The 22,237-nt window shown below is 44.7% G+C and overlaps 1 protein-coding gene and 1 pseudogene across 1 annotated transcript in view; both read right to left on the bottom strand.

The window, feature by feature from the left end:
- The window catches only part of SCARA3 (scavenger receptor class A member 3), a 50,992-nt gene that overhangs the window by 13,927 nt on the left and 14,828 nt on the right, over nucleotides 1–22,237 (bottom strand). Inside the window, exons 2-5 of the mRNA XM_086703752.1 lie at nucleotides 12,929–13,027; nucleotides 11,391–11,510; nucleotides 6,116–6,214; nucleotides 4,089–5,132 (exon numbers count right to left, since the gene is read on the bottom strand). Coding sequence (XP_086559878.1) covers nucleotides 4,089–5,132; nucleotides 6,116–6,214; nucleotides 11,391–11,510; nucleotides 12,929–13,027 — 1,362 coding nt within the window. The remainder of the gene's footprint in view (nucleotides 1–4,088; nucleotides 5,133–6,115; nucleotides 6,215–11,390; nucleotides 11,511–12,928; nucleotides 13,028–22,237) is intronic.
- Nucleotides 18,523–19,692, bottom strand: LOC147581625 (small ribosomal subunit protein eS24 pseudogene; annotated as a pseudogene).

Raw genomic sequence — 22,237 nt, 5'->3', positions numbered from 1 at the left:
GTGATCCAGTGATTTGGGCCTGTTGAGATATCCCTCCCAAGGATAAGCTGTTCCATTTGGCTCCCTCCTGAAATCAAAAAAGAGGCCCACCTTGTGGGCCTCTTTGGATTTTGGAGGTAACATATACGTATTCCTCACTGGGATGTGTTGCTCCAACCCACTTATTGAGTGACCTGAAAAGCTGCTGGTTTTGAGTGGGGCCTCAAGAAACCCCGCTCTGCGACGGGTCCAGGCTTCCGTGCAAGCTGGGCCATATGATCCAACAGATCCAATGGTGCTTAAAGTGACAGTGGCAGATAGGGATGTTGTTTGGGGCCTTTGGAAGACCCCTATAAGTGACTTGCACTACAGACCCTTAGGATTTTGGAGCAGAGTCATGCCATCCTCCGGGGATAACTACTCTCCTTTTGAGAAATAGCTCTTGGGCTTGAGTAGAGACTAGCAGAGGTCACCATGTTACCATGAGACCTGAGCTGTCCCTCATGAACTGGGTACTCTCTGACCCACCAAGTTATAATGTTGGACACACAGAGCCGCACTCCATCATCAAATGGAAGTGGTGTATATGTAATTAGGCCTGAGCAGGCCCTGAAGGCACAAGTAAGTTACATGAGAAAGTGGTCCAAATACCCACGGTCCCCACTCCTAGTATACCACCTTCTCTCCCCCAGCCTGCACCTATGTTATTATGGGGAGTTCTCTATGACCAGCTGATAGAGGAGGAGAAGATTCCGGCCTAGTTTACCATTGGTTCTGCACAAAACGCAGGCATCATTTGAAAGTGGGCAGCTGTAACATCACAGCCCCTCTTTGGGACATCTCTGAAGGGCAGTGGTGAATGAAAATCCTCCCAGTGGGCAGACCTTCTGGCAGTGTACCTGGCTGTCATGTTTGCTCAGAAGAGGAAATGGTCAGACATGTGATTATATACTGATTCATGGGCCATGGCCAATGGTTTGGGTGAATGGTCAGGGATTTTCCACAATTGGAAAATTGGTTACAAGAAAAGTTGGGGAAGAGGTTTGTGAATAGTCCTCTCTGAAGGAGCAAAAAATGTGAAGGCCTTTGCATCCTATGTGAATTTTCTTCAAAGGGTAAGCTCAGCAGAGGAGACTTTTAATAGACAAGTGCATAGGATGACCTATTCTGTGGATACCAGTCAGTCTTTTTTCTCCAGCCACCCCTGTCATCACCCAGTGGGCTCATGAACAAAATGGCCATGATGGTGGGGATGGGTTCTATGCATGGGGTCAGCAGCATGGACTTCCAGTCACTAAGGCCAACCTGGCTACGGCTATTGCCAAGTGCCTAATCTGCCAACAGGAGAGACCACCAACAAATCCCCAATATGGCACCACTCCCCAGGGTGGTCAGCCAGCTACCTGGTGGCAGGTTAATTACCTTGGACCACTCTCATCATGGAAGGGGCAATGTCTTCTTACTAGAATAGAAATTTACTCTAGATATGCATTTTCCTTCCCTGCATGAAATGCTTCTGCCAAAAATACCAGACAGAATGCATTATCTGCCATCATGGTATTCCATGGTATTCCAACATAGCACTGCTTCTGATCAAGGAAATCACTTCACAGCAAATGAAGTGTGGCAATGGGCCCATGATCACGGAATTCACTGGTGTTACCATGGTCCCCACCATCTTGAAACAGCTGGCATGACAGAAGGGTGCAATGGCCTTTGAAGACTCAGTTACAGCTCTAGTTAGGTGGCAATACCTTGCAGGGCTGTCTATGGTCTGAATCAGTGTCCAGTATGTGGTGCTGTTTCTCCGATAGCCAGAATTCACTAGTCCTGGGATCAAGGGATGGAGATGGGAAAGACTCACTCACTATTACCCCTAGTGACCCAGTAGCAAAATGTTTGCTTCTTATTCCCACAACCTTATGCTCTGCTGGCTTAGAGATCTTTGTTCCAAAGGAAGGAGTGTTCTTGCCAGGAGATACAACAATGATTCCATTGAACTGGAAGTTAAGACTGCTGCTTGGTCACTTTGGCCTTCTCATGCCTTTGAATTAATAGACAGAGAAGAAGTTATTGTGCTGACCACGTGACTGATCCCAACTACCAAGGAGAAACTGGACTATTACTCTACAATGGGGGTAAGGGAGAGCACGTCTGGAATTCAAAAGCTCCCTTAGGGTGTCTCTTAGTGCTACTGTTCCCTGAAATAAATGTCAGTTGAAAACTACAACAACCCAGACTAGGGAGGACTGGAATGGCCCTTCAGGAATGAAGGTCTGGATCACCCTACCAGGTAAAGAATAACAACCAGCTGAGGTGTTTTCCTGGGGCAAAGAAAATACAGACGGGTAGTGGAAGAAGGCAGTTATAAATACCAGCTATGACCATGTGACCAGTTACAAAAATAAGGACTGAACTTGTCAAGAGCATTTCCCCCTTGGTGTGTTATAAATATATAAATATATATACAGCAAGTATCTTTGCTTTCTTCCCTCTCTTATCCCCTTATCATGTAACATAAAAAACAAAACACATTGACTTTAGGGGCACCTGGGTGGCTCAGTCAGTTAAGCATCCAACTCTTGGTTTTGTCTCAGGTCATAATCTCATGGTTCGTGAGTTCAAGCCCCGTGTCAGGTTCCGTCCTGACAGTGCTGACAGCCTGCTTGGGATTGTCTCTCTTTCTCCCTCTCTCTCTGCCCCTTCCCTGTTTGCTCTGTCTCAAAATAAATAAACTTAAGAGAATTAAAAAAAAAAAAAAAACACTGATTTTATATCACAGTATTTAAATATTGTTAACTTTATATCGTAGTATTTAAATTATGGGATATCCAGGGGGAAGAGTAAATATCTCTCAAGGACTTTACCTCCTCTTCTGGGGAAGGGTTTAGTATGATTTTGGTTGTACACAGCATACTCACATTATGAGCTTTAGGCAGAATTGTAACCTTGTTATTGTCTCCATTTGGGGATTAAGTATTATTTAAGGAGATGTGTATGGGCTTGACATGTGGTCAATTTTATGTGTCAACTTGAGTGGACCACCAAATGGCCAGACATTCTAGACATGTCTACAGGGGTGTTTACAGAAAAAATTAATATTTAAATCAGTACTGAGTAAAGCAGATTGCTCTCCACAATATGGTGGGCCTCATCTAATCAGTTGAAGGCCTTAATAGAACAAAAGGCTGACCCTCCCCTAAGTAAGACCGAATTCTCCTGCCTGGTGGCCTTCAAACTGACACATCCTCTCTTCCTAGTTCTATAGCAGCTTCCAGCCTTCTGACTCAAACTGGGACATCAGCCAAGCAGATTTTGGACTTGCCAGCTCCATAATTACATAAGCCAATTTTTAAAAGAATCTCTCTCTCTCTCTCTCCTGTTGATTCTGTTTTTCTGAAGAACCCTGATTAATGCAGGGATGAGATGAGAGGAGAAGAGAGCATCAGAGTGATGGGCATATGAGGGGCACATGGCTGAGAACACCAGTGATGGTGTGGGAAGACAGAAAACAGTTTCCAAGACGAGATCTGCCTATTTCTCTGTGTAGACCCAATCAAACAAACCCACATATGAAAATCCATATTTGTATGACAGGCAAAGTTAGGAGCCATAACACCTTTACAAGGGAGCCTTGTAAGTATGGCAGTCCTCCCTTATCCGCGGTGGATATGTTCCTAGACTCCCTTATATCGCCTTTCTTTCCTATGTATACTTACCTATGAGAAAGTGTAATTTATAAATTAGGCATTTTGTGAATGTCATCTCTCTCTCTCTCTTTCTCTCAGAATATCTGTTGTACGGCATTCACCCTTCTTGTGATGATGTGAGGCGATAAAATGCCTAAGTAATGAGATGAAGTGAGATAAATGATGTAGGCGTCATGACATGGCGTTAAGCCACTGTTGACCTTCTGAAGGCAGAAAGTGAACCCGCAGAGAAAGGGGGACCACTGTGTTTTTAAAGCTTCCAGTCGCCCTAGGCATTTGCTACAGGATTGGATTAGGCTACCAGGACTCTTGCCTGAAACCGGGTACTTCTGTGTCTGGCAAGATCACCAAGGCCCTCTGGGAGCTCCGTAGCAGGGCTGGCCCAGGTCGGGCTCTTACCTCTCAGGATGGTGACATTGCGAAGGATTTCTCCATGCCGCGTGTCCACAGCTTTCATCTCCTCCACGATCATGGAGAGGTTGCGGACGTTGAAGTCCAGCCGGGCGCTGAGCAAGCTGAAGCGCTCCCGGAGCAGGTCTGTGGTGCCCAGCATGAGGGAGACGGACTTGTTCAGGTAGTAGAGCTCCTCGGCGTGGGTGTGGAAGCCCAGCGTGCAGGAGAGCCGCACGTCGTCCAGGTACTTGAGCATGCTGTGCACGTGGTTGTCGGTGGCGTTGATGTTGGTGAAGATGGTGCCGATCTCGATCTCATGAGAAGCCATGCGTCCTTCTAGCGTCTCGAATCTCTCCACTGTGCGGTTCTGGGCATAGTGGGTGTGGTACTGCAGATCGTGCATGTTCTCCTCGTGGTCGTCCAGGAAGGACGAGATGTTATCCAGCTGTAGCTGCAAGCCCATGACCTGCAGCACCAGGTCATGCATGCTCTCGGAATTCTGGCTGATGCGCTGTGAGGAGACCCCCAGGGTGGCCTGGATGTTCTTGACCGCTTCTCCGGTCTTGGCCGATGTGGTACGCAGGCTGCCGAAGAGCCGGGTGTAGTTTTGCCAGTCAGTGACAATCTTCTGGAGGGTCAGGGTCTCCTCATCAGTCTTCCGCCGGATCCCATGGATCCACTCTGAAGTCTGCCCAACAGTGAAGTTGATCTGGTGGACAGAAGCCTTGACATCATAGCACTCCTGGGTGAGGTCCTTCAGAGAGAGGTCCAGGCCAGCTGTGGTGGCCTGCCAGCCTCTCACCTGAGTGAGAAAGAACCCCAGAGACTGGTTGACCTGGTGGATGGAGAAGGAACAATTGCCCATCTCCTGGGAGATTTGACTGCTGGTGGTGGAGAGCAGTTCATGGGTCTGAGAGGTCTGGTCCAGCTGGACCTCCTGGGCCAGAAGCATCTTCTGAATTCCTTCCAGCTCTTCCTGCAATTTTCTGATCTCTTGCTCCAGCTGCCCAGCCTCATGGCAGAAGGAACAATTGTTTGGGGCTTTCAGATCTTTAGGAGAAAGGGACAACATTTTGAGTTGCTGAAGGATCATGGGACAAAAGTGGCTTCTTTAAATATTTTGGAGCATAATGAATTGTCAAGTGGCTTCCTGTTCCCTCTTCCTATCCTAAGTCTGCTATGAAATCCTTTATGGAAAAATCTTGCCATTTCTATGAAATCTTATTTTGACCAAATGTCTTTACTATGACTTGAAATGTAGAATTTGGGACATTTTTTTTTTCCAACTCACCACCAAATTCTCGAGAACATATCTTCATAACTTTTTGAAGGTTGCCAAGAACTGCCCATTTAAACTTTATATTTCTCCAAACACTTTTATATTTGCTATCTTATCAGTACATTTATGGGGAAAAGATGGTACAGGGATTATTTCTCCCATGTGTCCGATGAGAAATGAGGCACAGAGAAGATGCCTGCCAAACATCACTCAGCCTGTACTTTCTCTTTCCATCAGGGCAGACTACCTCTACCCCTTCTATTATGGCTCCTCTGTCTCTGCCTCAGAACGAGAATGTCCCTAGCTAACGCAGGAGATAGACAGCATCCTGAATTGTGCACACTTTAAGGCAGTAGTGAGGCAAGGGCAGACTTGCCAAGAGGCTTCGGAAGATCCTGAAAATAATCTCAGATACTTGAGAATAACTGGGAAATGTCTTTGGGTTCCTTCTCTGCCTCCTAATGCTTTACAAAGTCTACCTCCAAGCCTTCTCTACCTGTAGGCTCTGGCTAGATCTGTACCTCACACAGAAACCCTGGCCCCAGTCCTGGGTGAAACCCAGGGCAGCCGCCCACTCGGGATGAACCAGGAGGCAAGGAGTCATAGCTGCCCTTTCCTTGTGCCTAGAGGGTGGCTTAAGGCTTCCCTGCTCCAGGGCACCATGGTCTGGGGGGAGGGGGGGACACTCACCCCTCCCCAATTAACCCTGGTCTTCCATCATTGTCATTAGCACATCTGGACACTGGACACTTACCCAGGCCTTGCAGATTTTCCTGCATGGACATCAGCTTCTTGTCATAGATGGCCTGGGCCAGGGAGATGTCTTCAGAGAGAGAGTCCACTTTCCTGAAAACTATATGGGAAATACAGATGAGAAACTGGGGCAGGGTCTTAGCTCAGAGAAACAGCAGTCTTTTGGTAAGAAGGTATTTTTATCAGCCTTTCTGCAACCAAAACCATTCATCCTTCTACAGGGCTTTTCAGTGGTGGTAAGGGAAGATGCTTCTTATGGCCAGAGTTCACACATTCTATATCCATTTAGATCTATATCTGTTTAAACATCTCTCTTAAATATATATATGTATGCATATGTGTGTGTGTGTGTGTGTGTATATATATATATATATATATATATATAGTTGCCAAATCATTTATATAGAGTATGATACAAACATTAAAAGTTTGTGTGTATGTATATGTGTGTATATATATATATATATATATATATATATATATCCTTGTGCCTACATATATATATGTGTGTGTGTATATGTATCTATCTCCATCCCCATCCAGATTTTAAAACTAGGGCCTGACCCCCACAGGATAGAATAGGGAAAATTAAGAAAAAAATGTAGGGGCGCCTGGGTGGCGCAGTCGGTTAAGCATCCGACTTCAGCCAGGTCACGATCTCGCGGTCTGTGAGTTCGAGCCCCGCGTCAGGCTCTGGGCTGATGGCTCAGAGCCTGGAGCCTGTTTCCGATTCTGTGTCTCCCTCTCTCTCTGCCCCTCCCCCGTTCATGCTCTGTCTCTCTCTGTCCCAAAAATAAATAAACGTTGAAAAAAAAAATTTAAAGAAAAAAATGTAAAAAGAATATAAAAATATTCTTAATCCTACCACTGAGAGATAATAGCCATCAATATCTTCATGCATCTCTTAGACTCTTACTTATCTCCATAATCATTCTATAGCTACATAGATATAGGTATACTCTTTTAGAAAACAACAGAAAAAATGGAATGTTCTGAACATCTCATCTGTTTTCTTTCATTTTGCATCACTAGTGTCATGTCATGGACATTTTCCCATTGAGGTTTAAATCGCCTTAAAATCATTACTTTTAGGGGCATCTGGGTGCTTAAGCACTGACTTCAGTTGCTTAAGTGTCTGACTTCAGCTCAGGTCATGATCTTGGGCTCTGTGAGTTCGAGTCCCACGTTGGGCTCTGTGCTGACAGCTCAGAGCCTGGCGCCTGCTTCGGATTCTGTATCTCCCTCTCTCTCTGCTCCTCCCCCGCTCACACTCTGTCTCTCTCACTCTCAAAAAAAGAATAAATGTTTTAAAAAATATTTAAATCATTACTTTTAATGCTTGTATCATACTCGATATAAATGATTTGGCAATTATATAAAAATCTCCTGTGGTTGGGGGACACCTAAGCCACCCCCCTCTGAGCCTACAAATAAAACTTGATATGTAAATATGAGTAACACTTGTTCCTAGAAATAATCCTTATATTTGGTGGTTGTGTGTATATGGTTATTCTCTTAGAATGAATTGCTGGAAGTAGAATAAATGGGTCAAAGGGCATTAATATTTTTTAAGTCTTTGATACATGTTGCCAAACTGACTCCTAGAAGAGGATTTATCAGCTTACACTGCATGGGGAGTCTCACCCCCTTCTCAGGGGTCAGTGCTGGCCAGTGATTAGAGCACATCTGAGCAGCAGCAGGATTCCTGGCTTTCTCTAGCAAGTGTCTGGCTGGACGAGGAAGTGAGAGGAGGGCCCGGATTGGACGGAGGTAGACCATATGTTTCCCACAGAGCCTAGGAAGGTAAGTGCACAGGGATGGAACAAACTCCGCCAAGAGAGCTGGGTCATGCAACTTCTCGTCCACACTTGCCTCAGATTTGCAGGGTGACTTCGGGCAAGTCAATTAATCTTTCTGGAGCTCAACTGAATCATCTGTAAGGCAAGTCTGAAGCTAGATGACCTCTAATGTTCTTCTCAGCTCCAAAATGCCATGATTCCAACTTTTTTGGAATCTCTGGGCTTTAATATCGTATGTCTGAGAGCTGTTGAGACTTAATTAGTAACAGTGACAAGTTGAGAGGTCCTAGGAACAGTTCTATGCCATTTTATTACACTAGCACTTAGAGTTTACAGTATTCGTCATTCCATTTGAGTCTCCCCCGAGTTAAAATCCCTTGTATAGATAGGGAAAGAGAGATGCAGACTTTTATTCTTATTCTAATGCTTTATAAAGTCCCCTCCAAACCAATAGCCAAGGGCTCATTCATATAATTCACCTTGTTCATTTCTTCACAGAGGGTTTCATGATCTGTAATTACATACTGTTTTCCTTACTTTTTAGATCTTTTTTTTCCTCATCTTTTCAAAGTTGAGTCTTATAATTATACTAAAAAGAGTATACGTGTATAATTTATAAATAAATAGGCATATTTTACAGGTGTGAGATTATCGCGTTTTTTCTTTTCCAATATTTAATTGTAAAAATTTTCAAAGAGTAATCAAAAGACTTGTACAATCCTACTTGCACAGTAGGCAGTAATGTATCAACTGCCTACATTCTATAATTAACATTTTACTATAGGGTGCCTGGGTGGCTCAGTCATTAAGCATCTTACTTAGGCTCAGGTCATAACCTCATGGTTCGTGAGTTTGAGTCCCACATCGGGTGAACTCAAGCCCCCCTCCCTTCAGGTGAGCACGAGCCTTGCTTCAGGTAAAACATGAGCCCTGCTTCAGGTGAGCCCCACTTCTCTCTCTCTTTCTCTTGGCCCCTCATGGAACTGCCCCTTGTGGAATTCTCTCTCTCTCTCTCTTCTCTGCCCCTTGCTCACTTGCGCCCCTCTCTCTCAAAAAACAAAACAACAACAAAAAACCATTTTACTATATTTACTTTATTGTACATCTGTCCATTTTATCTTTTTATCCATTCACCTACCCATCTAATTTTTTGATGCATTTTAAATCAAATTTTTTTACCGATGGGGTGCAAAGTCAAAAAAAGGTCACAGGTTACTGCTCTAGAAGGGCTGGCAAAGTAGGATCTGCATATGTAATCTAACCCAATGTCATTCTGTTGGAACATAGCCATCCCCATTCATTTTCATATTATCTCTGGCTGGTTTGGCTCCACAATGGCAGAGTGGTTTTGACAAAGACCATGTGTGGCCCATAAATCCTAAAATATTTACTACCTAGCCTTTTACAGAAAGTTTGCCAAACCGTGTTCCAGGTTATAATCCCCATAACGACAAGGCTTATGTTTTATTAAGCAGTGTATGCCCAGTGCCTAATACAGTTCTTGGCTTATAGTATGCATGCAACAAATACTTGATTAAATGAATAAGTGAATTTTCATTTCCCTGCGAGGAAGACGGATTTTGCTCAATCCTCCAGACTTTATCCACAGTCCTGACCATAATGCCTTGACTAGGACCATCCACATATGTACTCACAAGTCTCTAGTCATTCATTTGACAAATATTATCGAGCACCTACCAGCCAGGCCAGGACGGTGCCCAGCCCACCCTGCTCTGGGGACTTTGAAGGCCCAGGCTGGAGGCAAAAGCACAAAAGGAAACCTAAAGTTCTCCCTGGAGTCCCCAAATGCACTCCTCGCCCCCAATTATTACAATCTTCTGCTCATTCATTCTGGATCTTAGGGCAAATCATTTCACCTCTCCAGGTATGTGGAACGAGGGCAGCCTCCCGTTTCGGGGCTGGTTAAGATGACCCACGGATATCATGTATACGATGGTGCCTAGCAGCTGGTGGGCACCAATGACTGTCCATAGCTTCTGAAGTGTGGTCGTGCCTGTGTTCTGCTCTGGGCTCAGGTTTGTGGCTACCGGAGCTTTATTAATGGACCTGCAGGTGCCGGGAGCTGAGGCCCTAAAAGGCCTGACCAGGAACCTCTGGAGGTTCCCTGATGTCCAGTTTGCCACCTCAGAATGGTGGCCCGCAGCTCCCCACCTCCTCTGGCCCAGGATTTTGGCTACTTTCTGAGAGGCCAAGCCCCGCAAAGTGATTTAGCAGGAAAAGGTGGGGCTGATCCAGGTGAGGGGCTTGGAAAGTTCTTGAAATCAATGGTCCTCCAACCTGGTTGCACTCTGGAATTAATTACCTGAGAAGCTTCTATAGTTTAGGCCTGGGTCCTACCCAGAGATTATGATTTCATTCATCTGGAGCCAGGAACCCTGCCATTAGGCATTTTAAATGCCTTTTAAGGTCCAGACAAAACTGAGAACTGCTCCCTCCGATGACGAAACGTAAGGGCCTCATCCTGGTGCTCCCTTTACCTGGCACAAAGTAGGTGCTCGGCTTGTGTTAGATTCCTCAACACCTTTAGGATTCCTGCATTATGACAAGAGTGTCCATTCAAGTCACTAACATGCTGACCTTGTGCCCTCAACCCAAGCGAGCCAGCGGCTGAATATCTTTAGCCAGGACTGGGACCAGGTGCTCCCATTTAGGGAGGCGCTCACTCTCAGGGTCACACAAGTGCGGGGGCGGCACCTGGACTGAGGCACCCCACCCTGCTCCTCACTTGTCTCACCTGCGTCCCGGCCTTGTCCCCAATATCTAGGCCACAGGAACAAGCAAACCTACTGGCTGCCCTTAGTAACATCTGGATTTTTTTAAATCTGACGCTGAGTGTAATGGGACTGCAGTGAGAAGCTGTCACATCTGTTCCCCTCAGTCTACCGTAAACTATTAGCATCCAGGAGGCAGGGTTGTCCGAACTTGGCTGTGCACCATCATCTGGGTTGGCTACCATGGTCATACAAGCTGTAGTGCTCATGAGAGCCGCCAAACTCCAGGTCCCTGGGCTTCGCCTGCAGGACTCTCATTTCATAGGTTCCAGCGAGACTCAGGAGTTTGCATTTTAACAAATACTGGGGGGGCGATCCTGATGCAGGCAGGCATCCAACCTCACTTTGAGAAACACTCACAAAGACCATGGAAGGGGCTTAGACATTGCCAACAGAGTGATCTCAACCCTGGATGGACATTACCTGGGCTGGGGCACAGAATCGATAGCTTTTAAAGCTCCCAGGTGATTCTCACATGGAGCTGGAACTGGGAACCGTTGAGCTGGTCCTGTCCTCTCATTTTCCCAGCAGGAAAACAGACTCCCTAGAGGGCAAGTGCCTTGCTCAAAGCCACACAGCTACGAATTGACCGGAATTCAGGGGCCAGCCTTTGGAGTCTGAATCAAGCATGAAGATCCCCAGAAAGATGCTGGACTCCTAGATGCCACTGGGAGCCTGCACTCACCCAGAGAGGCCAGCACGGCCACGGCCACCAGGAGCAGGGCCAGGAAGAGATAAAGAATCCGCACCGACGTGTGCAAAGACAGGTTCTTCTGGCAGCGGCTGCAGCGGGGCCCCGGCCGGCCTGTTGGGGAACAAAGCAGACCAGTGGCTGAGGCTGCAGGCGAAGGGACAGTTTCATGTTCCTACTCTGACCTGTCTCATCACATATCAAACCAGCCTCCAGGAAGGGAGTTGTTCTCCATTTTCATGTCTGCCCATCTCCCTGTGTTTTCTCTAGGTGCTTGAGCTTTGAGAAATAGAAGAGACCAGAGTCGGGGTCTTCCAAGAACAGCCCCATGACTGCCACCAGTGTCCCTTATGGCAACATCAATCAGCCCATGGTGTGGGAAGACACCTCTTCCTGATGCATTGGCCTTACGATGGTACATAACACAGGGCAGTCAGCTTTGTTTCACCACTGGATGACCAACTTGTTTCAATTTGCCTCCGACTTTCTGGGCTTTAGCACTGAAAGTCTCCTGTTGTGGGAATTTCTCAGCATGGGGAAAACCAGTCACACACCCTGGGAAACCCCTCAGTCCCCAAACTTTTCGGGTAACGAACAGTTCTCCTGGAAATGGAACGAATGGTTCCAGTCCACCAGTTGGGTCCCTGGTATGGAAGAAGAAAGAAGCCAGGTGTTCTGGCTACTCTGGCACATGGCCAACGTCCAGGAGGCATGCAGTGATGTCCCCGGTTGTGACATTTCTAAGGCGGATTTGGCTTCAGCTGCATATTATGAGTACTGGGAATGTTTTAAAATTCCTGATGCCTCCTTTGCATTCCAGACCGAAAGAAATCAGAATTTCTGAAGGCTGGTCACAGGCATCCTGGCGTGGTTACAATATACAGCTGAGGTTGGGGTGCCTGGGGGTCTCAGTCGGTTGGGCATCCGACTTCGGCTCAGGTCATGATCTCACTGTTGGTGGGTTTGAGCCCGGCGTCGGGCTCTGTGCTGACAGCTCAGAGCCTGGAGCCTGCTTTGGATTCTATGTCTCCTTCTCTCTCTGCCCCTCCCCTGCTCGTGCTCTGTCTCTCTCTGTCTCTCAAAAATAAATAAATGTTATATATATAAAAAAAAAATACAGCCAAGGTTGAGAACAGCTGCTCTAATCTAACCAGAACCCACTGAACTCTACTCTAAGTAACAGTTCAGGTGGCATTGGTTTCTGACACTATCCAAATGCTAAGGTGGGTCCTGTGGGCTAAGTGGTTGAACCACTTGGGTGGCATGGGATATGGTGAAGGGGACAGTTCTGGGCCAGCTAGAGGACGGGTCCTGGGGGAGATGGCAGAGGTCCCTGACAGGTCTCAGGAGGAGCCCTAGAGACAGATGTCACTTGTGTCAGACTTTGACATCATCCACACTATATAACCCAGGCCTATGCAACTCTGCCCTTCCCCCTCCAGGAAGCAATGGGGAAAGGATTTTGAAGCCATGTAGAGAGGTAAGTCAGCAGCCTGGGGGTGGGGGCAGGGAGATCAGAGGGCAGCCCTTACCCTCTTGTGTGCATGGGAAGGTCGGCATGTCCTCGTCGTCACCAGCCAGCTCCTCTTCTGTAACATACAACGCATCTCTGTCGCCGGTGGCCGACCTCACTGTGACGGAGCCAGTGCTGTCAGACCCGGGGCTGGAACCTCGAGCCATGCCCACCCCTCTCCAGCTGCCCAGTTCGTTTACAATCCCCACACCCCATGCCCACCCCCACCCTTGAGTACAAGTCAGCCCACCTGAGCTCCAGGTGACCCGGAGGAAAGGGGAAGAGGGAGGGAGAGAAGAATCGAGTGGCTGAGGAACTGAGATGTCGCAACACCTCTGGGCAAGGAGATTTCATGATCTCCCACAAGCCAGTAAAGATCCACAGGACAGCTCTGCTGCCTCCTTGCTCTGTACCTTGCTCAAAGCCCTGGGATGGAATCAGAAGGAATAAGCGCTGGTTGCCTGACCCCTCTCAGCATCCTTCCATTCCCTGGCACATGGTAACCCAAGCAGAATTCCTCTGCTCCACGGTCAAGTGTGAATCTACAAGACTCTGCATCCAGCCCAGCTGGGGGAGCTGCAGAAAGGAGGAAGTGGGAACAAAGAGAATACAGAATGGTGGAAATGGTCACAGACCTCTGCCTCACGCGCTGCCTCATCCGGGACCTGCCAGGGTGTGGAAGGGACCATGGGAGGAGCAGGTCTCCCTGGGGCCATGTGTTCCCTAAGTAAGACCTACGTGATGGATTCCCTCAATCAGAAGATTGCTCTTGTTCCCCCAGACACCTCATACCTCCTCCTCCTTCCAGGACCTGGTCTTTTAGAAATGATGAGGAGAAAGACACCCAAAATAGGCAGAGTGAGCCAGAGTGGGTGTTTAAGGATGGAGCCACCCAGTACTTCTGTCCTGGGAAGTGTGGGTGTGTGTGGCGGGGGGGGGGGGTTGGGAGTGGAGGTTGGGGGGGCTGGTGTACGAGCTGATCATGACGACTGAATTCCTGGGAGATATCTGTTGAGGGGATTTTTAAAAACTATGCCTCAAAATCCGGAAGCAATAAAAGAAAGAGATTAATACATTTGACCACATGACAATAAAATAACAATGCTTTGGCATGACCAAAACAAAGTCAATGACAAACTGGGAGAAAATATTCATAGCACATATTATAGACAAAGAGGCAATATACCAAGTTTCTAAAGAGCTTTAAAAATTCAGGAAGTGGAATTAATCCCGTAGTCCCAGAATACAAAATCAACGTACAGAAATCTGTTGCATTTCTACACCCTAATGATGAAGCAGCAGAAAGAGAAATTAAGGTATCAATCCCATTTGCAACTGTGCCAAAACCAATAAGATGCTCAGGAATAAACCTAACCGAAGAGGTGAAAGACCTATACTCTGAAAACTATACAACCCTGATGAAAGAAATTGAGAATTACACAAAGAAATGGAAAGATATTCCATGCTCCTGGATAGGAAGAACAAATACTGTTAAAATGTCTATACTGCCCAAAGCAATCTACACATTTAAAGCAGTCCCTATCAAAATACCAACAGCATTTTTCACAGAACTGGAATTAACAATCCTAAAATGTGTACGGAGCCACAAAAGACCCTGAATAGTCAAAGCAATCTTGAAAAAGAAAAACAAAACTGGAGTATTACAATTTCAGACTTCAATTTATACTACAAAGCTGTACAAACATGGTAATGGCACAAAAATAGACACACTGATCAATGGAACAGAAAAGAAAACCCAGAAATAAGCCCACAATTATATGGTCAATTTATTTTTGACAAAGCAGGAAAAAATATGCAATGGGAAAAAGTCTCCAACAAATGGCAGTGGGAAAACTAGACAGCAGCATGCAAAAGAATGACACTGGACCACTTTCTTACACCATACACAAAAATAAATTCAGAATGGAATTTAAAATGAAAATTCATTTGCAAATGACATATCTGATAGAGGGTCAATATCCAAAATATATAAAGAATGTATAAAACTCAACACCCCCCAAATGAATAATCCAATTAAAAATAGGCAGAAGACATGGACAGACATTTCTCCAAAGAAGACATCCACTTGGCCAACAGGCACATGAAAAGGTGCCCAACATCACTCATCATCAGGGAAATGCAAATCAAAACCACAACGAGATATCACCTCACACCTGTCAGAATGGCTAAAATCAAAAACACAACACAAGTGAGGATGAGGATGTGGAGAAAAAGGAACCCCCTTGCACTATTGGTGGAAATGTAAACTGCTGTAGCCCCTGTGGAAAACAGTATGGAGGTTCCTCAAACAGTTAAAAATAGAACTACCCTATGATCCAGTAATTGCACACTGGGCATTTACCCCTTCAACAAAATACAAAAACACTAATTCAAAGGTATACATGCACCTGATGTTTATTGCAGCATTATTTACAATAGCCAAATTATAGAGGCAGCCAAATGTCCGTCGACAGATGAATGGATAAAGATGTGGTATATACACCTAATGGAATATTATTGTCATAAAAAGAATGAAAATTTGCCATTTGCAATAACATGGATGGAGCTAGACAGTATAATGCTAAGTGAAATAAGTCAGTCAAAGAAAGACAAATACCATATGATTTCACTCATATGTGGAATTTAAGAAACAAAACAAATGAGCAAAGGAAAAAAAAAGAGAGAATGACAAATCAAGAAACAGACTCTTAACTATAGAGAACAAATTGATGGTTACCAGAAGGAAGGGGGTCGAGGGATGGATGAAATAGGAAAACCCAAACCCAAAAATCCTATAGAAAAATGGACAAAATACCTGAACAGGCAATTATGAAAAGAGATAAAAAATGTCCCCTAAGTGTTTCCAATTAAGCAATAAATAAGTCATGGGCATAAAAGGTACAGCATAGGGAATGTAGCCAATGGCATTATAATAGTGTCGTATGGTGACAGACGGTAGCTACATTTGTGGTGAGAATAGCATAATGTATAAACTTGTCAAATCACTATGCTGTACACCTGAAACTAATGTAACATTGTGTGTCAACTATAGTTCAGTTGAGAAAAAAAAAGGTCCCCTAAACAAATGAAAAGATGTTCAGCTTTATTCTAAGACAAAATGCAACTTAAACCTACAGTATGAGGGGCGCTTGGGTGGCTCAGTCTGGTAAGTGTCCGGCTTCAGCTCAGGCCATGATCTCACAGTTCAGGAGTTTGAGCCCCACCTTGGGCTCTGTGCTGAGAGCCTGGAGCCTGCTTCACATTCTCTGTCTCCTTCTCACTGCCCCTCCTGTGTTCATGCTCTCTCTCTCTCTCTCTTTCAAAGAATAAATGAACATTAAAAAAAGTTTTTTGTTTTTGTTTTTTTTTTTCAATATATGAAGTTTATTGTCAAATTGATTTCCATACAACACCCAGTGCTCATCCCAAAAGGTGCCCTCCTCAATACCCATCACCTACCTCCCCCCTCCCACCCCCCATCAACCCTCAGTTTGTTCTCAGTTTTTAAGAGTCTCTTATGCTTTGGCTCTCTTCCACTCTAACCTCTTTTTTTTTTTTTTTAAAGTTTTTTTTAACTACAGTGTGAAAATGGTTCTCAACTATCAGATTGGCAAAAATGCAGAGGCTGACAATATACTGCATTGGCCAGGCTATGGGGAATTGGGGTGGAAATGCAAATGGCCCAGACCTGGTGGAGGGGAATTAAACACATACATATTTGTCCTTTGACCCCACAATCACACTTCTATAAATTTATCTATAATATACACCTCCAACAATCTGAAAACATATATGACAAGGTTATTCACTTCAGGATTATTTGTAATTGAGAAAACTGAGAACTGTCTAAATATTCAAGCGTGGGAGATTGGTTAATATACTATGGTTATATACACACAATGGGACCCTATGCAGCTATACAAATGAATACGGAAATCTCAATCAACTGACATGGAGTAATTTCCAGGAGATATTAAATAAAAAAGCAAAGTGCAAATATATAGTACGCTACCTTTTTTGTAAGAAAGAAGGGAAAATAAAAAAACATGCATATATCTGCTTACTATTAAAAGAAGAAACACAGGAAGGAAAAAAGCAAAAAACAAAAAGTTGTTTTCTACAAAGGATGGGGTGGGGGAAATAGGGTGAAAGGGATATAGACAGAGTGGCATTTCTCTGAGTGAAACTTTTTGTTTAGTTTTGACTTTTGAAAACATTTAATATTTTACACATTCAAAACATTAAATTTTATTGGTTAAAAAAAAATCACCTACCTAGAACCAAATGAACCTTATTTACATTTTGAATGAATACAAAGCATACTGAAGGGAAGGAAAGAACTAATGTACTAAATTAGCTAAAATTATTTAATCTAAGTAAACTAAATAAATTAGTTTTGACTATGTAATCTCTATCTGGGATGTGGTAGGATATAATTGGGGAAGTACAAACACGTATGAAACTTATAAAGTAATTTTATTTATTATTGTAGCATGGGTAAAGCAATTCTGAAATTACTTTAGATTAATTCAAGACTGAGCAAATGAGGGGCACCTGGATGGCTCAGTCGGTTAGTGTCCGACTTCGGCTCAGGTCATGAGCTCACGGTTTGTGGGTTCAAACCGCATGTCAGGCTCTGTGCTGACAGCTCAGAACCTGGAGCCTCCTTCAGATTCTGTGTGTGTCTCTCTCTCTGCCCCTCCCCCACGTGTGTGTGTGTGTGTGTGTGTGTGTGTGTGTGTGTGTGTGTGTCTCTCTCTCTCAAAAATAAACATTAAAAAAAAAAAAGACTGAGCAAATGAATAAATGTGTTGATGTGGTTTGGGCCCAGGGTTTTTCACTATGGAAAAGGGGACACAGAAATATGGAATGGGGGGGACAAGAAAGAACCCTTGGGGATGGATTAAAATTGAGGGTATCAATATAAGCTCATAATTTCCAATATATATAGGTATGTATATATTCATGCTTATGTGCATATATAACATATATGTATCTGTATGTGTCGGTATGTGTACAGGTATAACTTTGTTGAAAGGCTCAGAAAGCAGACACTTAAATAGCAATGAACAGCCCTCGTAGCCCCAGGTCTTGGTGGCTAATACTATTTCCCACTTTAAAAAGCCAGGCAGGGGCACCTCGATTGGTTAAGCGTCTGACTCCTGATTTCAACTCAGGTCATGATCTCATGGTTCGTGGGATTGAGTCTCAAGTCTGTACTGTCAGTGCACAGCTTGCTTGGGATTCTCTCTCTCCCTCTCTCTCTCTCTGCCCCTTCCCCCACTCATACTCTGTGTCTTAGAAAAGAAGAAGAAAAAAAAGCCAGGCATTCTTAGAGAAATGGCTGATTCTAGGGTTGGGGTAAAAGGTAGGTAAAGATGAATCTGGAACATCTTATTATTTCAGAAATTAAAGGAATGCTAAAAAAAAAAAAATGATGGGGGATGTCATAAGGAAACAGAAACCATCTTGAAGATGTCTGCACTGGCCAAATCTAAAACAATTTGAGTCATAAAATAATTAAGTATAATAATGCTATTTTAAGTCATTAAAAACAGGAATTCATGAATCCATACCACTGATAGTTAGATAATAGAAGGAAGGGCTCTTTCCTTTTTTTTGTAAGTTCTGTTTCTTAATTCCCTCATGAATCTGCATGAGGGAATCTGCACAATCTGCACAAACGCCACAGATAAAGTCACTGCAGAATTTTTACCCCTTCTGTTGTCCAATCTCCGCTCACTTTTTGCCAGCATCAACACCGGCGTTTGCAGTCCCCCTGACTTTCTCTATTCTGTTCTTGTGTTCCTTTTGCTGTTTTCTTGAGGTCTTTTTCTTCTTATACAGGCCCTGTCTTGCAAGTCTATGTTTGGGCTCATTTTTCTTTGCATAATCCAAGGAATCATAAATCCTGCCAAAGCCAGTTGTCTTACCACCACCCAAACGGGTTCCCAATCCAAACACAAAGATGACAGCTGGTGTGGTCTTGTACATTTAGACTAGGTTTTCCCCTGAATTTCTGTCTTAGGTACTGTTGCCTTTCTGGGGGTGAAGAACATCAATGACCATTTGTTTCTGCTGAAGTCGCTGGTTGGTCATGAACTTCCTAGTCTGGATAGTTACTGTGTCTGTCATTCATGATGGCGGCCAAGCTTTAAGCAGCCAGGGAGGCCAGGGGAAGGGCTCTTTCTTATAGCAGCGCTGGGGTTGGGAAATCAGCAGTCTGCACTCATTACAGTAAAGACTGAATCAGGCAAGAACCATCAACGGATGCTACCTCCAGGGAAAATTTTGATGAAGAGCAGTATATACACATGGTCTTAAAGTGTCTTCTCACAGATGACTTATTTGTTATGAGGGAGGGGGGAAAGCCCACTCATTATGTATCAGGGAAATCAGGCCACACCTTGACCAGGTGATCAAAATGAACATCACCTGTGAGGGACAGATGGACACTGTGTGCCTAGAGATGTGTTAGCTGGAGCAGCACACATCATCACATATACTATTTATTGGCCAAGAACACACAACCGCAATCCAATCACGAGGAAACATGAGAAAAACACAAAGTGATGATCATCACATTAAAAAAAGGGATGTGATGGGGCACCTGGGAAGCTCAGTCGACTTTGGTCCAGGTCATGATCTCACGGTCGGTGAGTCTGAGCCCCACGTCAGGCTCTGTGCCGACAGCTCGGAGCCTGGAGCCTGCTTCGAATTCTGTGTCTCCCTCTCTCTCTGTTCCTCCCCTGCTTGCACTCCGTCTCTCTCTCGCTCAAAAATAAATAAAGATCAAAAAAAAAATTTTCTTTTAAAGGATGTGGGAGAGGACTGTATTTTTCAAAAATATCAGTCATAAAAGACAATAAAGGTGAAAGAGACATGACAACTAAATGCAACCCTTAACATTAGACTAGATCCTGTGCTGGAGGGGAGAGGAAATCTACAAAGGATACTGTTGGTCCACTGGTAACACTGGAACACACACTGTACGTTACATAAAGTTTTAAAGCAATTCATGAAGTTTATGACTGTACTCGGACATATTCCTATTCTTAAGAAATCCATACGGAAGTGTTTAGAAGTAAAGGGCCATGAGGTATGTGCAAAAAAAAAAAAATGTGTACATATGTGTATATGCATATATGTGTGTGTGGGGGGGTAATACTTCATTGAAAATCCTTGTGCATAAGATGTTATGCACATATAGGATCTTCTCAAGATAATTTCCTAAAAGTGAATTGTCTGGATCACATTGTAAGAACATTTTAATGTTCTGGAAACAAGTGAACTAACTGCCATCTAGAAAGGGCATGCAAATTGGGGCATGCTCAATCACTTAAGCATCTGACTCTTGATTTCAGCTCAGGTCAAGATCTCATGGTTTGTGGGATGGAATCCTGCTTCAGGCTCCATGCTGAGTGTGGAGACTGCTTGGAATTCTCTCTCTCTCTCTCTCTCTCTCTCTCTCTCTGCATCTGTCCCTTCCCCCACTGACACTTTCACTCTATCTAAAAAGTAAAAAAAAAAAAATATTAAGAAAAATTATTGGGGAGTCTGGGTGACCCGGTTATACCTCTGACTTTAGCTCACATCATGATCTCATGGTTCGTGGGTTCAAACCCTGTGTCAGGCTCTGTGCTGACAGCTCAGAGCCTGGAGCCTGCTTCGCATTCTGTGTCTCCTCCTCTCTCTGCCCATCCCCCTGCCCGCATTCTTTCTCTTTCTCAAAAATAAATAAACATTAAAAAAAATTTTTAGAGAAAAAAATTAAGAGGCTGACCATTATCAAGAGCTTACTAGCCATTCTTTCCCATGCATTGTCTATATGTAGCCTTTGCTCTTTTTTCTGTTGAGCTATGGATTTTGCGTGTGTGCGAGGCTTTCATCAGAACATTTTATCACGTGTCTTGCAGATGTTTCAATAGATTTATTTATAAATTTTTTTTAAACATCTTTATTTTTGAGAGACGGAGAGAGACAGAGCACAAGCGGGCGAGGGGCAGAGAGCAACAGGGAGACACAGAATCTGAAGCAGGCTCCAGGCTCTGGGCTATCAGCACAGAGCCAGACACAGGGCTCGAACCCACAAACTGTGAGATCATGACCTGAGCTGAAGTCGGACGCTTAACCGACTGAGCCACCCAGGTGCCCCTATTTCTAAATTGTTAAAGCTTGTGTGTACACAGCTCCGGGGCCACCAGAGTGTCTTCCAGGGGCAGGGCACGGGGTGGGGAGGTGTGGAAGGGCGTCCACTTCGTACCCCCTGATTAAATGACAGAATCCTGAGGGGTCTGTATTCAAGACTCTTTCTTCCAGAGGGAATTTTCTTGACTTTTACCAGGTGCCAAGGGAACAACAACCAATCTGGGACCACTGCAGTTTGCTTTTTAAAACTGGCTTGCCCAGGGCGCCTGGGTGGCTCACTGGGTTAAGCGTCCAACTTCGGCTCAGGTCATGATCTCGTGGTTCGTGGGTTCAAGACTTGCACTGGGCTGTGTGCTGGCAGCCCAGAGCCTGGGGCCTGCTTCAGATTCTGTGTGGCCCCTCTCTCTGCTCCTGCCCCACTCACACTCTGTTTCTCTCTGTCTCTTGAAAATGAATAAACATTAGAAAAATTTTTAATGAATAAATAAGTAGACAAATAAATAAATAAAATTGGCTTGCCCAAGTGCACACTGAATATAAACTGGACCCCCAGACCCTTGGGAGGGCAAGCCTATCCCTGGCACAGCCCTTTCCACCCTCTGGGCTCTCAGGAGACATCCGGTTTCCTCCACAGCTCTCTGACAGGTGTATTCCACTCCACCCCCTCCCCGCTCAGCCTCTCGCTTCTCCCCTCCTCTTTTCCAAGGAGCAGACTAGCTGGGGTGAGCTTCAAAATGCCTCAGGTACGGGCATCGAGCAACCAGTAGGAAGACTGTGATCAATCAGAAAAGACTGGGGCAAAAACATAAACAAAAACAAAAACCTCAAAACCAGGCAGAATGGCTGTCTCAGGGTTTCTCGGGGTGACAGAGTGTGACAGGCTTTATGGTGGGGGTCTTTGAGCCTGCCGCCCCCTCCCTGTGCCACTCACAGCCTTGTTCCTGACACCCAGCTTCTGTATGTGTTGACCCATTGGTTTCAGCTCCTAATTCGAATTCTTTTTCTTGGTCTTTGTAAACTTCCTCAGTTTTCTTTCAACTTTACCTATGCATTTGGCTAGTTTATCTAGGACATAAGCTTCATGTCCCAAGAATATTTTAACCTGGTAACACTAGAAGTAGAAGCTCAAAGTCTTTTGTTTCTTCCCTTTTTTAATTTGATAAAAATCTGGGTCTTGCCT

This window comes from Puma concolor, chromosome B1 (assembly GCF_028749965.1).
Source record: "Puma concolor isolate L17-30 chromosome B1, mPumCon1.1.hap2, whole genome shotgun sequence".
NCBI lineage: Eukaryota > Metazoa > Chordata > Mammalia > Carnivora > Felidae > Puma > Puma concolor.
This window is presented reverse-complemented; position numbering and strand designations above follow the sequence as displayed.